Source organism: Pleurodeles waltl, chromosome 4_2 (assembly GCF_031143425.1).
Source record: "Pleurodeles waltl isolate 20211129_DDA chromosome 4_2, aPleWal1.hap1.20221129, whole genome shotgun sequence".
Taxonomy (NCBI): Eukaryota; Metazoa; Chordata; class Amphibia; order Caudata; family Salamandridae; genus Pleurodeles; species Pleurodeles waltl.
In genome coordinates, this window is record NC_090443.1 from 877,320,615 (window position 1) to 877,337,643 (window position 17,029).

The 17,029-nt window shown below is 44.6% G+C and overlaps 1 protein-coding gene across 1 annotated transcript in view; it reads right to left on the bottom strand.

Moving 5' to 3' along the window:
• SCP2 (sterol carrier protein 2) overlaps window positions 1-17,029 on the bottom strand; it is a 322,938-nt gene that overhangs the window by 226,656 nt on the left and 79,253 nt on the right. Inside the window, exon 3 of the mRNA XM_069232654.1 lies at window positions 4,028-4,099. Coding sequence (XP_069088755.1) covers window positions 4,028-4,099 — 72 coding nt within the window. The remainder of the gene's footprint in view (window positions 1-4,027; window positions 4,100-17,029) is intronic.

Below are 17,029 nucleotides of genomic sequence, written 5' to 3' on the forward strand. Positions count from 1 at the left end.
AACTAATAAACAAAAGACACAGAAATTGCCTATAAAATATCATACAGAGCCTAGGAGACCCATTCTCCTAGTGTCTGTAGTCTCATACAGAGATGAAAAGCACCATTTAATAGCTAGTGAAGACAATTCCACACTTAGAGGTGTGGATAGCTGAGCAAACAGAATTAGTTTATTTCTTAAATTTCAACAAGATAAATTAACTACAACTGAGGATTAGTGACCTTCAAACATCACATATAGGCAGAATAAATTACATCAAGATTGCGGTTCTTTTCCATTTTCGTTTCTCAAGGAGTCAACCTCAACCAACTTCTCAAGTAAATAGTTTAAGAAGCAGAGATCGAATATAACAAAAATCCAATGGGTGCACACACCTAATGAGATTGACTATTTTATGTGATTGCATATTTTGTGTTTATAAAAGGACAAATTGATAAGGATATGGAACATTCTAACATTTTAGCAATATTATGTTACAGCTAAATAGAAGAATCACTGACTAACTTAGACATATAAATACCAAGGCCAGCGCTGACGGAGTTGCCAAGAGAAATTTAGTATGCAAAGTCAGCAAGCTAAGGGTGTTCCCTTCTTTCCATACGAAAGTGCACTATAATATTGTATATCATGACTTAAATATGCTCAGTTATGGTCATGTTTTGGTAAGTATATTAAGGAGCGAGTAATGTTGTACAATCTGTGAGAGCAGAACATGCAGCTGGAAGGAAAACCAAAGAATTAAGTCCAACATAATGTTATGTCATTTTGGGGGAGGAAGGAGTTTTCCTTACTGATGGTAAAGGGATGTAGGCAGCAAGCGAAACAGACAGATGAGCGAGAACTGTGGAAGAAAGTAATATTAGAAATGTGGATCTGTGTAACTGTGAATCTGTTAAACCTGTCAGCCTCTGGTGTGGCCTTCCCTCAAACGTTTTGCCTTCTCCCATCCTGTTTACTGAAATGTGTTTTATTGGCTTTAGAACTCTGTGCACTTTAACAATGCTAACCAGTGCTAAGGGAGTCATGCTCACTTCCTTAAACACGGAACAGTTGGCTTACACACTATTGGCACATTTAATTTACCTACAAGTCCCTAGTAAAGGATTACTGCATATGTCCAAGACCTGTAAATTAAATGCTACTAGAGGGACTGTAGCACTTACTGTGCCCCCCACATACTTAGCCCTCAAGCCTGCCATGGCAGCCTATGTGCAGTTTTCAACTGTCGTTTAGACATAGCAAAATGAAACTTTTGCCAGCCCTAAACCTTCCTTTTAAATACGTATGTCAGCCCTAGGGTTGGCCCTAAATGGTCCACATAGCAGGGTGTGTTGTATTTAAAAAATTGAACATGTACTTTTACGTGTCCTGGTAGTGAAAAACACTTAAATTTGTTTTTCACCACTGTAAGACTTTCTCTCCAATTGGATAACAGTGGGTTTCCTCATTACTTTACGTTTAATTCTGAAAATGCCACTTTTAGAAAGACTGCATTTTCTTGCCCTGACCATTTGGTGGCTGCTGCCTGTGTCTTGGGTCACATGACTAGGTGTAGTTGGCCTTTGTTACAGTGTCTCGGTGGAATGCACAAAGGGGGACTAGCTGTTGGCAGAATGAGCTAATCTGCTAGGGTGAGAGGAGAGGAGATGTTCCCTGCCGCAATTACATTTTAAAGCGGCTGCCTCAGCACACTCACAAAGAAGTTCACGCTAGGCTTTAGTAACTCCAGATATCTTGGGGCCTGGGCAAGAGAAGGAAGGAAATTCCAGAACAAGATGTTTGGGGGGGCAATCTAAAAGTTCCTCCCACTTTAAAGCTGGCATCAGGTATACATATTACCCTAAGACCAACTCCTCAGTAGACTCCTGGACCAGAGGAAGGACTGCCCTGCTACCAGAGGACTGTCCTGCTGCATGAGGACTGCCATGCTCTCTGAGAAAGAACAGTGGACCTGCTGCCTTCATCCCAGGCTACCTAAGCAGCTCCAAGAGTCAGCTGGCTGACCACCTGTTCTGAGCTACAGGGACACAACAAGCTCCAGATACCTCCTTCCAATTGCCCAGCTGATCTGCCGTACTGGACCTGCAACTAGACCTGCCTGAGCACTGCTGACCTCTGCTGGAGTAGGTCCCTGATCCTCAAGCGATGCCTTCCAGATCCTGGGCTCTTGGTTGGCATCAGAGAGAACTTCTCCTGGCCTAACTAAAGGTTCCACCAAATCCAGTTCCACCAAATCCAGTGCTAAGTGACACAAATCCTAGAAGAGCTTCGCCACACTGTTGAAAATGTCATCGGAACCAATGGCGAGTGATGCGAAGCCCTGCAAAGACTTAGCGCCTAGTTTCATTGGAGCAAACCACGCAAAGTCTTGCAGAGCAACACCGCGCAGACAACATAAGGTACGATCTTCAGTGGGACAAACTTAGTCCTGTGCCTAGTCTGCAAACTATTGCGGCAGGCATGAACTTGTGACTTTGTTCCGGTCCAATGCTACCAGATATCTTCAAATTAGTGCATTGTGCCTGTTGGTGCTACTTTTATCTAACTATTTACAATTCAATATCTCCAGTTTTACTGACTGGATTTCTGTTGTTTTGGTTTCAAATTGTTTTGATCTCACAATATATTGCCTCTAAGTTATGCTTTTGTGCCAAGCTACCAGAGGGTTCAGCACAGGTTAATTTTGTGAAATTGTAGTTCATCCTTGTATTGTATTGTATTGTATTGAGTTATTTGTAGAACGCATTCCGGCAAAAAAAGCATCGAAGCGCTATTCGGACCAGAGATACAAGAAAAAGAACACAAGCCACCCTGAATATCTAATTAGCGAAGAGCCAGGTTTTAAGACTTTTCCTAAAGGAGAAATGAGTCGACATGTGACGCTGCGAGAGAGGCAGACCACTTCTTTTCCTGTTTTTTTTAATAAGCGGGATCACAGTGGCCTGCTTCCAGGCTACCGGGAAGATCCCTTCCTGAAGAATCTCCGCAAACACCGGTTCAAGGGCCTCGGCAACCAGCTGAGGGGTTAACTTTAGAATACGGGGTGGACAGAGATCTGTAGGTGCCCCTGATTTAAGAGCGATAAGAAGATCACAAATTTTGTTGACAGAGAGAGGTTGAAAATTATCCAATACTTGCAATGGTTCTGCCAAGCATAAAGAAGCTATGTCCTCTAAGTCTTCCAAAACAAGAATTGTGGTTGTTACTTGAGAAGTTTTAACCCCTTCAAGCAATTGCCCAATTTCTCACAGAATCTACGTGAAAGTATAATATTTACAGTAACACTAAGTAACATTAATATACCAAGCTCATACTCGATGGACATTTAATTTAATGCAAAGAAGGAAGGGTGGCACTGTACATATTGTAAAGGAATGCTCAGTTTTAAAAGAACATTGGAAAAAACCTATTATATTCCTTTGGTTAGTTGGGCAAAGCTTTTTACAAGTCCAGCAAAGCCAAGAAACTTGGGTGGGTGCAGTGTACAGACACTGTATCATTTGCTGAAGTGAAGGTGAAAGCTGTGTCCACCTACAAGGCATTTTCCTACTCCAGTGTGCTCCAGAAGGACATTCTGATAAAGGCACTTGTGGATGCCTGCAACACTCTCAATCTTAGTTATCCAGTATAAGTTGCCTTGGTGTTGGCTGGGAATTATGTAGGGTGCAGGGGTGCTGAAAGCAAGCTTGGCAGACTGGGGATTGTGCAGCAGGGCATAGGTCAGGGACTGGCAAGCCATGAAATTTTGCAAGGGGTACTAATAGCAGTAAACCTTGATTTTTTTAAAAACTACTGTGAGGTTTGCACTTCACATCCCCTACAGAGACCTTAAAACATTTGTTTTAAATGTGTCCATGCCAGCCTAATGTAATCCAACAAGTGCTCTTTAGCCAGAAACAAACTATTACCTACCATTGTATGAAATCGTAAAAAAATTATATGAAGAAGCAAGTACCATACAAGCTTGCATCCTTGCATATGCATGAAAACACAAGTGGGATATAAGAAGAGAGTAAACAAGTCTTACCATATACATAGCCCACACAGGCTTGTTCCACTTCAGAGTATGTAATTCCAGCATCTGCTAAAGCTTTCCGCCCTGCAAACAAAAATAAAATGTAAGGAAACCTGAAAACCACTAACATGTTAGGCAATAAGAGGAATGGGGAGCCTATATAATGAAACAGGCTATCTGTACCTGTTTATAACATTTTGTATGAAACTTTTTAAAAGTGGTTGTACACTCAACTTACTTAACATCTTTTTTTTTTTTTAGTAAACGTGTTAGAAATGGGGTCTCTAGCTGGCAGTAGGGACCCTCACTCTAGTCAGGATAAGGGAAATACCTGCTCACCTCCTTGGTAGCTTGGCACGAGCAGTCAGGCTTATCTCAGAAGCAATGTGTAAAGCATTTGCACATAACACACAGTAACACAGTGAAAACACTACAAAAGGACACCACACCAGTTTTAGAAAAATAGCCAATATTTATCTATTTAAAACAAAACCAAATTTGATAAAAATCCAACATACCGTAATAAAAATATGAATGTTGCAAGATTTACGCAAAAATACAGTTCTTAGAAATCAATAGCTCCACCTGGGGCTATCACGGCATCGTGATCAGCAAAACCAACAGTTCAAGCTGGCCGCGGCGTCGAGGGCCAGCTACAGTATCGGGAAGACCTGCAAACAGTACCTTGGATTTGTAGGACGGCGTGATCCTCGTGGTGAGCTCCAGAGAGCGGTGTCACTGATGTCGCAGTGTCGGTTCCTGAGTCATGCAGGAGGCGTCAGGCCTTTGAAGTCATATACGTTGCAGATCGAACTCCAGGCTGATGAAGTCAGGAGCGCTAGCGTGCATGGCGTCGGGTCTGTGGTGCGAAGCGGGACAATGCAACGTGCAGTGCCCACAGGTCACTGTGCTGGCTCGGTGACGGCATCCAGCAGCGTCGGTGAGACCAGGGCTGCAGTGTGAAGCGGAGCTGTGCAACGTGCGGTGTCCACAGGTCACGGTGCAGGCAGCATCATTGCCGAAGTGCTGTCGTCGGTCGGCCCAAGCCAGCAGTGCAGGATGGGACAGTGCTTCGTGACCCTCTCGAGCGGGGAGGACAGGCCACGGTGCAGGCAGGGATGCCTGGTGACGACACTGGAGTCGATGGTGCTGGCCTCGGTGGACCGGGGCTGCGGTGAGGGACGGAACAGTGCTTCATGCTCCTCACGAGTGGTGTCTACATGTCAGTGCAGGCAGCAGCTTCGTTGTCGTCGGGGAGGGCCCAGGCTGCAGTGTGAGCAGGTGATGCCATAGTGCGGGGCACACAGGTCACGGTGCGAGCAGCGGTTTGGTGAAGTCGTCTGATGACGGCGTAGGTGAGACCAGGGTCGCAGTGTGAAGTGAGAAAATACGACTCCATGCGTCATCGGCAGGTCACGGTGCAGCCAGCTGCTTTGTTGCCGGCTGCGCAGTGGTTTATCCTCTTGAACAGCGCAAAACACACGGTTCCCAGTGCTGCAGGTCGAGGAAACTGAAGTCTTTGGTGTCCCTGAGACTTCCAACAGGAGGCAAGCTCTACTCCAAGCCCTTGGAGAACTTTCTCAAGCAGGACACACAGCAATGTTCAACCTTTGCACTCTTTTCCGGCAGAAGCAGCAACTGCAGGGCAGTCCAGCAAAGCAACACAGCAAAGGGACAGTACTCCTCCTTCAGCTCTTCTCCTGGGCAGAGGTTCCTCTTGATTCCAGAAAGATTCTCAAAGTCTGGGGTTTTGGGACTTCTTCTTATACCCTGTTCTGCCTTTGAAGTTGGCAAACTTCAAAGCAAAGTCTCAAGTGTTTGCAAGATCCTTCCTTGTCCAGGCCAGGCCCCAGTCACACACCAGTGGGTCAGAGACTGCACTGTGTGAGGGCAGGCACAGTCCTTTCAAGTGTGAACGACCACTCCTCCCTCCCCTCTAGCTTAGATGGCTCATCAGAATATGCAGGCTAGACCCCACCCCCTTTTGTGTCACTGTCTAGAGAAGAGGAGAATAGCCCAACTGTCAAACTGACCCAGATGGGGAATCCACAAACAGGCATAGTCACAGAATGGTTTAAGCAAGAAAATGCCTACTTTCTAAAGTGGCATTTTCAAACAGACAATTTAAAAAAACAACTTCAATAAAAGATGTATTTTTACATTGTGAGTTCAGAGACCCTAAACTCCACATTTTTATCTGCTCTCAAGGGGAATCTGCGCTTTAAGGATATTTAAAGGCAGCCCCCATGTTAACCTATGAGAGGGATAGGCTTTGCACAGTGAAAACCAAATTTGGCAGTATTTCACTGTTAGGACATATAAAACGCACTAATATATGACCTGAAAAATTAGGAGGAAGAAGGCAAAAGGTTTGGGGATAACCCTGCAAAAAGGGCCATTTCCAACAACATGTATTACTTACCTTGGCAGAAAGGTGGTGGCCACAATGGAAGAAGCACAGAGAAACTAAGTTGTTTGAAGAAACATCTTTATTCACCTCCTGCAGAGGGACAACAATACATGTTCCCCAAGCAGATCAGTGACTCCAGCAGCCTTCTTTACCAAGCCACAACCTTCCAACCCTCACATTCCAACTCGCTGCCATGCCCCCGTTATAAAATAGAATAATGTTAAAAACAGATAAAAAGAAGAGAAGAACAATTAGGAAAACAAAAAAGATCTAACAGCTTCATTGATCAAAAGCAGTCAGAACAAAGGAGCTGGTTATTTGTTCCAGATCCTTCACATAAGCACCTGAAAGTGACTCTTCGAAAATGCACCTCACCAGATCATCCTTTCTTTCAAATGTGACTTCTCATTATTCTTATCATCGTATGAGCAGCTGTAAATCCTAATGTCTTTTGCACCACAACCGTTCCCCTTGAGCATTCCCGTATTCCTGGCTCCATCTACACAACCTTCACTTATTTATCACTTGCATATAGCCTGAATATTTTCAATCCATTCTTTCACCTTCCACGCCTTCCAATACTGAAGATACTCATTCAATTTTGTCCCTTCCACAACACAACCTTTTGTTTGTTACCCTACGATATGAGATTTATTTTTCACATACATTGATGGTGCTAACTCGACATGTAAACTCTCATTTGTACCACATCCCATGCCTTCATCGCTTACAGCTAGTCTTAAAATGGATGGTAGTTCTTCCATTCAACTTTGGCACCCCATCAACCACTGGGAAAAAAGTTCTAGTCTAGCATTCAAAGTTCTTTACGTGCAAAACCTCTACAGTTACGGTGAATGTGGACCCTGATCCAGAAGCACACTGGAAGCTCTTAAACCTCACAACCACATTAAAAACCACATTAACTCTGTAAGAGATTACATTCTCACCGCTGCATCGGCTTGCACCGCTTTGTAAACTGTTATCTCAGGCATGCATTATGGCCATTCATTTCACTCTTTTCTTTCATCACCATTTCATTGCTGTACACTTTTGTTCATTCCACATAATCTGCTCTAGGTCTAGAGCAGTCTACGGCATAGGTTAAAGTAATTGGAGTACAGGGTGGAACTTATGGACGAGTGAGAGGAAGAGAATCTACCAACAATGTGGTGAACCCACAGTAGGTTGGGAATGCTGAAGGAGTTTGTATGGTGGTAGTCTACACAATGAGTGACACAGAATTTAGGAAATGGGTTATAGTGACGAAAAATGTCATTTCTGTGGTATTTTGACACATTTCTCATACTGGGACTTTGACACCTGACATTATTCTCTAGAACTGGTACCCCCGACAGCTGAAGGCATTACTGGATTTCCTGATTAGCTGTTCTAAACATCAGTGGATCACTAAAGACTAACCAAAGATACAACACCTGACAAAAATACAACCATATAGAGTGGACACTGACCTGTCTAAGGTGTACGGACCTCTATTATTTGGTATAAAATATATGTATTCGTGGAGTTAGACTTCACCTTTGTCTGGAATTATACTTTCAGCCCCTTTCCTGCCTCCTTAGCAATGTCCATTCACCATTCACCATTCATCAAGTACAGGTGAAGCCAAGTAACAAGTATTTTGTCTTTCTAAAAACCCAGGTAAAGTAAAAGAAAAGCTTTTTCCTACTGGCAGTTGGCCTGTAAACCACAGTCACATTTAAGTATGTTAAGAATTGTCATCTTTTTTCCACTGAATGAAAGTTTCCCAAGCCTCAAAAGAAAACTGGGTGTGGGAACACAGAACTGCTAGCAGGTTAAACAAAATTGGATAATATTGGGCCACACTAGTATATGAATGTAACAAACGAAAATGTCAATGAAAGTTCCAATGAGAAACACAGTAACTTTGATAGCACTTGATAATACACTACGAGCAGGAGCTCACCACTGAGGACTGGAGGGAGGAAGTTGAAAAAAACACTGGCAAAGCCAATAGGTGTCGCCTATACCAGAGCTATTGGCTTGGCAATGTGTTTGTGCCATGTTTAATAACAGTGTGACTGCAGTTCAGCATGGCTAAATGTTAGTGGTGTGGAGTGTCAAAGTGGAGTCAGGGAGTAGTGTTCTAGATTGGATTTGTTGTAGTAGAATGTCACAAAATGTAGTGGGGTAGAGTAGAGTTCAGTAAAGCGGAGTTGAGCTCAGTGGCAAAGAGTCATAGAGTGGAGTGTCGTAGAGTGAGGAGGAATAGGATGGAGTGGGTTGGAGTGGACTGAGGAAGTCTGGTGGGCTGGACTGGAGTAGAGTGGGGTGGACTGGGTGGAATTGGGTAGATTGGAGTGAGTGGATTGAATGGGGTGGACTGGAGTGGGGTAGATAAGAATGGATTGGGGTGGATGGACTAAATTGGAGTGATAGGACTGGGGTGGGGTGTGCTGGATTGGGGTAGGGTGGACGGATTTGGGGTAGGGTGGACTGGATTGGAATGGGGTGGTTTGGAGTAGGGTGAATTATAGTGGGGTGGATTATATTGGACTGGAGTTGATTGGAGTGGGGTAGATTGGAGTGGGGTGGCCTGGACTAGAGTGGGGTGGATTGGACTAGAGTGGAGTGGATTAGAGTGCAGTGGATTAGAGTGGGTGGATTTCATTGAGTTGGAGTGGAAAATGATTTGGAGTGGAAAATGGATTGGAGTGGGGTGGGGTGGGCTGGATGGATTGGAGTAGGGTAGAGTGAACTGGGGTGGGATGGACTGCATTAGGATAGAGTGGGGTGGGTTGGAGTATACTAGATTGGACTAGGGTGGACTGGAGTGGATTGAAATGGGGTGCGGTGGATTGGGTGGACTGGAGTGCGGTGGATTGGATTGGACTGGGGATGTGGGATGGGGTGGATTGGATTGGGGAGGGTTCAACTGATGTGGATTGGATTGGAGTAGAGTGGGGTAGATTGGAGCGTGCTGGATTGGAGTGGGGAAGAAAGAAGTGGGGTGGATTGCAATGAGGTGGGTGGATTGCAATGAGGTGGGTGGATTGCAATGAGGTGGGGTGGATTGGATTGGGGTTAATAGGATTGAGTGGTGTGGATTAGATGGGGTGGGGTGGACTGGAGTGGGGGTCGACCGGAGTTGGGTGGATTGGAGAGGAGTGGATTGGATTGCAGTGGGGTGGATTGGAATTTAATGGGGTGAGGTGGAAAGGATTTGAGTGCGTGGATTGGGTTGGACTGGAGTGGGTTTGATTGGTGTGGGGTGGACTGAACTGAGTGGGGTAAATTAGACTGGAGTGGGTGGATTGTGGTGGATTGGATTGGAGTGGGGTGGAGTGGAGTCAGGTGGATTGGATTGGGGCGAGGAGGATTGGATTAGAGTGGGGCAGTTTGGAGTGGGGAAGACTGAAGTGGGGCAGACTGGAGTGGGGCAGATTGTTTGGATTGGGGTGGGGCAGAATGGAGTGAGGCACATTGTTTTGGATTGTAGTGGGGCAGATTGTTTTGTATTGCAGTGGGGCAGATTGGAGTGGTGTGGTTTGTTTTGGATTGGAGCGGGGCGGATTGGAATGGGGTGATTGTTTTGGATTATAGTGGGGCAGGTTCTTTTGGAATGGAGTGGGCAGATTGTTTTGGATTGGAGTGGGGTTGACTGTGGTAGATTGGATTGGAGTGGGATGGATTCGGGTGGAGTGGGGTGAGGTGGTTTAAATTGGAATGGGGTAGACTGGATTGGGGTGGATTGGAGTCCGGCGGATTGCAGTGGGGCAGATTGTTTTAGATTGGAGTGTGGCAGACTGAAGTAGGGAGGATTGAAGTGGTGCAGATAGGGGTGAGACAGGTAGTTTTGGATTGGAGTGCAGCAGACTGTTTTGGATTGGTGTGGGGCAGATTGTTTTGGATTGGAGTGTAGCAGATTGAAGTGGAGCAGATTTTTTTTTTTTTTTAAATGGAGTGGGGCAGATTGTTTTAGATTGGAGTAAGGCAGATTGTTTTGGTTTGCGTGGGGCAGACTGGAGTGAGGTAGATTGGGATTGGAGTGGGGCAGATTGGGATTGGAGTGGGGCAGATTGTTTGGGATTGGAGTGGGGTACATTGTTTTGGATTGGAGTGGGGTACATTGTTTTGGATTGGAGTGGGATGGACAGGAATAGGACAGAATGGAGTGGGGGAGATTAGATTGGTACAGATTGTTTTGGATTGGAGTGGGGCAGATTGTTTTGGATTGGATTGGGACATATTGCTTTGGACTGGAGTGGGGCAGATTGTTTTGGATTGGATTGGGACAGATTGCTTTGGACTGGAGTGGGGAAGATAATTCTGGATTGGAGTAGGGCAGATTGAAGTGGGACAGATTGTTTTGGACTGGAGTGGGACAGATAATTATGGATTGGAATGGACAGATTTATTTCAGAGGGAAGTGGGTAAGATTGGAGTGGGGCAGATGTTTTTAGATTGGAGTGAGGCGGATTGTTTTGGACTGGCATGGGGCAGATTGTTTGGGAATGGAGTGTGGCAGACTGAAGTGGGGCACATTGTTTTGGATTGGAGTGGGGCAAGAAAGAGTGGAGCAAGTTGGAGTGGGGCAGATCGTTTTGGATTGGAGTGGGGCAGATTGTTTTGGACTGGAGTGGGGCAGATTGGAGTAGAGCAGATTGTTGTGGATTGGAGTCGGGCAGACTGTTTTAGATTTGAGTGAGGAAGATTGTTTTGGATTGGTGTGGGGAAAATTGTTTTTGATTGGAGGGGGCACATTATTTTAGACTGGAGCAGGGAGATGGTTTTGGATCGGAGCGGGCAGATTGTTTAAAATAGGAGTTGGGCGGATTGCTTTAGACTGAAGTGGGGCAGATTGTTTTGGAATGGCATGGGGAAGACTAAAGTGGGACAGATTTGTTGGGATTAGAGTGGGACAGATTAGAGGGGGGCAGATAGGAGTGTGGCAGACTGTTTTGAACTGGAGTGGGACAAACTGGAGTGTGGCAGACAGGAGTAGGGCAGATTGTTTTGGATTAAAGTAGGGCAGATTGGATTGGGGAAGATTGTTTTGGATTGGAGTGGGGCAGACTGGAGTGGGGCAGATTGTTTAAGATAGGAGTGAGGCATCTTGTTTAGACTGAAATGCGTCAGATTGCTTTGGATTGCCATAGGAGAGAATGGAGTGGGGCCGACTGTCTGTTACTGGAGTGGGGCTGATTGTTTGGTACTGGAGTGGGGCAGATTGTTTGGTACTGGAGTGGGGCAAATGGAACAGACTGGAGTAGGTGGGAGGATTGGAGTGGGGTGGATTGGTGTGAGTGCTTTGGTTTGGAGTGGGGTAGACTACATTGGTCTGGAGTCACTTGGCTTGAGTAGATTGGAATGGATTGAGTGGGGTGGATCGTTGTGGAGTGGACTGGAGTGAGCCCAACTGGACTGAACAGAGGTGGATTGGGGTGTGCTGAGCGATTATGCGTTAAAGTAATGGTTCCCAATCTTATGATTTCTGTGGACCTCCACTTTATCATAACTGAAACCTGGGGACCCCTCAGTGAGTCATTACTGGAAGCCGGGGTCCCAGGTATAAACGTTACTGATGCTTTGAACCATGAAACAATATAAAAAATATGCAGAAACAAGCATTCCACAAAACACATACACAAATGATAACACATTGTTTAATTTATAAACAAATAAAATTAAAAAATACAAATATACATTTTATTAGGCAGGTTGGTGACTTTCGAAATTCAACTGAAGATCCACATTGTTCATACTGTATTCTGTTTGATGCACCTGCACTACACCCACAAATCAATCTGGGGATACTAATTTAATTTTTAGCCTCCAATTTCACATTTCTTGACATTTACAGCACGTTTTAAAATTTTCAGTTGTACATTTAGCCACTGTATTTGTATACACTTTATTAATCTTTTAATATCAGTTAACTTTCTAAGCAGCCACAGGCTCCCTGAGTAGGCTTTGCGGACCCCCAGGAGTCCCTAGACCACAGGTTGGGAACCATTGCATTAAAGCATCATTTTGTAAATTACACATATGAAGGAAACAATGTCACGTTGCAATATTCAGAACAAGATAATCGTTGTCTTTTGAGAACAGTGCCCGCAAGCAAAAAGAAAAGAAAACATGAGTGCAAAGAGAGAAAAGAAGACTTTGCAAAAAAAAAGAAAAGAGTTAACTATAGAAAATAAAACTTTTCAATTTTGCTTGTCCTGCTGGGCACATTTTTGTGAGTCACCCATCTTCTGCTTGCAGGGCCCTAGATGTTAAAAACAAGTACCTCAATCACGTCAAGAGCAGCAGACAGGCACTAATTAAGTTGAATTAATCAGTGCCTGTTCCCTGCTCCAGCGACAGAACAGCAATGCTGCTTGGCCTGCAATGACGAATTATGAAGCTTTAAAGAAGAGTGCCAGGGTGCGTGGTCTGGCCACGATTAACAATGGCCGCCTAGGTCCCGAGCTCCGCGAGGCGGCGGGCCATGGACCGAGGACGGCAGCGCCGGGGGCGCTTAGAAAGCCCCCCCTGGCCATCGCTTTATCAGGCAACGAGGGCCGGCGCCAGATGGAAGACCGGGGGAGGGTCGAGAGACGCGCCCTCCTCCCCGAGCGCTCCAGAGACGCAAGGGACGGCGCAGAGGCCCGCGGCGAGATCTGAAGCCGTGGCCTCGCGTGAAGGAGAGCCCGACCCGGGCGGCGCGCCTCCCTGCATTGAGACTGCCGGAGACGGTGGTTCCCCGGAGCAGCCCCCCCACTCGCTCACTCAACCTTGTTGCTCTCCCCCTTACTCCCCTCTCCTGAAGGCCTAGGGAGTGTCGGGGGGGGGGTTGGGCCGCCCGCGGGAGGCAGCCAGAGAGCCAGGGACCCCTCCTCCTACCTGGCCAGAAGACGTGGGCTGTTGCCTCCATGTGAACGGGGGCATCGCTGAAGTCCACACCGGCCCCCACCTGCCGCCACACGCCAGGTTCTGCCGTCTTCCTGCAAAAAGACCTACTGTGAAGAACGCAACCGTGGCCTGGAGCAGCAGGGAGGCCCCACCCGGGAGACGCACCTCACTTTCACTTTGCCAAGGTGGACTACTAGACTGACACCAGGGACGGCGGGGGTTGGAGACTTGCTTTGGCTACTTTCAATTCTCCCCCCCCCCTCGCTCGGACATTGGAGAGTTAACGCCCTGGAGGGCATGACGGAGACACCAAAATGATCTAGGTGGACACTCACCCTCTCAACCAACCCAGAGCAGGGACAGACTGAGCCCCCCCTCCACCTCCCTCCTCTTTTCTTTCCTGTCGGGGATCCTAGTCATGCTACGACCTTTAGGTGGGGGAGGAGTGTTGCCGATGTCAACAATGGGCCCTCCTTGCGCCCCCATGTCAAATGTCAAATGCCAATAGCCAACTGCGCTGACCTTCTTTTTCCTCTGGAGGACAGGAAGATCACCTGAGACAACATCAGCGCCTGGACCTCTGCGCTGCCCGGGAGACTGGAGGCCTGTTTCGAGACCCTGTTATGCGTCAGTAAAATACGCACCCGAAGTTGGCAACTACCTGTCTCCCCTTCCATCTGCCCCCGTTCCTTTTTACACTCTTTGCCCCTACAGAGCCAAAGGATGATACCTCTCGGATCCCTACCTGCACGGGGGAACGCGCAATGCCCAGGGGTAAGACGGGGGGCAAAACACCGGGTAAGCCAGCCCGCCAACTACTCTTCTCTGAAGGTAACTTTAAACAAGCAAAGTGCAGTAGGCCCAACAGAAAACGCATCAATCCCTAAAATTTAATCACAGTGTGTATAAACAGGTGTATATGAACAACACATTATAAGGTGAAGTGTAGTGTGCACTACCAACAAAGTTCCTACTGCACAAAGGAACCAAAAGGATAAAACACCAATACAAGAAAATGGGTTGTGCACCACTATCAGTTGTGAATCACGAATAATAATTCAGATGAGTCCCAGTTTGTTAAACATGTGGTGACACAAGGTTTCCATAGGTTTCTCCCAAAGGGTTTATTTCATCAGAGACATTTGGTGTTACAATAAATTTGTGAGAACAAACAATGCAGCAGCCAACGCGTTTCGCCCTATACAGTTGGGCTTCTTCAGGGCTGCAAAAATAACAACAAAAAGCCATAAAGAAATGATAAGATAACAATGGTATTCCTAGTATTAGAAAGATCAAATATATAAAGCGGAATCAGCAGGTTATTATTTAATATAAAGCAAAAAACACTAGTCAAGTGTAATTACGAATTAAATTTAAGCAAGAGAGAGAGTTTCGTCAAATAGATCACAATTCTGGTTACAAGTCAACCTCTAGTCATAAGTGGTGGATAAAACCAACAAGGGAAAAAATAGAAAAGAAAGAATCCGCAAAAGAATCGAAAGAGGTGATTTTTAAAGATTTTTGCGTTAGTGGCAAGAAAATGTGCTCGAAGAAAACATGCCGTATAGACTGTAATGAATATGATAGTTGCAGTAATCCCTGCACCATGATAGTGCCAACATCACCATCACAAAATGTTAAGTGAACCATCACCAAGATATAATAACTAAAAACTGAGTAAGACTTAAATAAAAAAGTAGTGAGATGAAAGCTAGGTGAAGATAAAAGTAATAAGAATACGTGTAAGGAAGAAGGGGGGGGGATAGGGAAAAGGATAATATACTTGGAAAAAGCACATACCAAGTAGTAGGTTCCAAAGTAGGTTCAAGAATCAATATATAAGATAAGTATAAACACGAACAAAGATTCAATGGGCTAAAAATAAAAAGAGTTGAAAAAATTGAAAAAACAGTACATGTGTCAAAAAGAAGTAATATAATGTGGGCAAAGTCCCACAAAAGTCAATTAAAAAATATATTAACGCGACTATATAAATAAATCGAAGGGCTGTGGTCCAGCCTTACCTAAATTATGTAAATCCAAATTGTTTATACGTTGCAAGTTGTAACCGGCCGGATTTTCCAAATGAAAGGAGAAACGTGAGACGGGCCCGGTCGCGTTGCCACCCGTCGGGTAAAGTGAAGTAAGTAGCGCGTCCAAGTTTAGAGGAAATGCCGGCAAGAATTGCCGAACATTTATGACAAACATCGTGCGTGAGGAGGAGTATAAACACAGAAAAAGGACTATGCCCAAAAAGCGGCATAGTACGGATAATTTAAGTGGCGGCCATTTTGGAGTAGACAAAGCAATTATGTGGTATAATAGTAAGTGAATTGAAATGGACAAACGCTATATATTTGAAAAGTAATTACCATAATTAGGTAATGAAAAAAATATATTGAGAGGGCAGAGAAGAAAAACCAAAAGAGGGTAAAAGAAAAAGCGGAAAAATAGGCATAGAGAAAAGTGGGGGTAAGACACTAAAGATCAGGGGAGCAAGCCATTAACTGTGCAAAGTAAAAATAGTAGTGAAGCAGCAACAAAAAGAAACCCAAAAAGAGATGTCATAGACAATAATATTACAGTGAAAAAGATGACAAGAGTAGGCCAATGGCCTCTAGTATAATGTAATCTCAATTTTACAAAAAATAGGTCTATTAGCATCCAATGAGCATGTACATGCAGACAATATACTATAAGGAAGTAATATCAAAACATGTAATTTAAACCCTAGTACAGTCACAAAACAATGGTTGAAGTTTACATGTAAAGAGACAGTATTTAAGCCTCTATTGTTTTCGCCATTGTTTTGAAAGAAAGTACTAATATTCAGTACTCCACTCGTACACTATTAGTGTATATATTATACAACAATACCATTACAAGAAATGATGAAATTCGAGATCAGTGTTGTGTCCCAACTCGACCGTGCGTAAACGGCAAATCCATGCTGCTTCTTGTTTGCGTAGTTGCAATTCTCTGTTGCCCCCCCTAGGGTTCAATGGGATATGATCAATCCCATGAAATGAAATTACATTATCACGTAGGTGTGTCGATGTCATATGTGATGATAATGGATACCTAATATCGTTGTTCCTAATGGCTCGTATATGCTCCTGTATTCGATGTTTGAGCTGTCTTTTAGTGCTTCCCACATAGATTTTGTTACATGTACATTTTAGAATATAAATTACAAATTTGGTGTTACAATTAATAAAATGTTTGATAGTAAAAACCCCTGTGTTATTATAACAGAAGGTACTAGTTTTATCCAAACCAAAAATACAAACATTACATTCATGACATGTGTAAAAGCCCAGAGGCTTGGTCGGAAGCCAAGTAGAAGGATTAGGTACAGATACATAACTGGGACAAAGCAAGTTTCTCAATGTCATACCTCTTCGATAAGTTATTCGAGGTGTTTCGGGAAGAATCCCTTTGAGTCCATGTAAATCAGTAAGTAAATGCCAATGGCGTTTTTAGTATTTTGTAGATGCCCTGGCTGTGGGCCGTGTATCTGGTTACAAAAGACAGACGTTCATTAGTTGAATTATTTTTACTTTTAGGTTTTAATGACAACGTGTCCTTTCTGGATATACTCATGATACGTTGTTCTGCAGTACAAAGAATCTGGTTCTTGTAACCTCTATTGATAAATCTTTGTTTCACAAGTCTAATTTGTTCGCGAAATAGATCTTCAGTGCTGCAATTTCTGCGCATACGTGTCA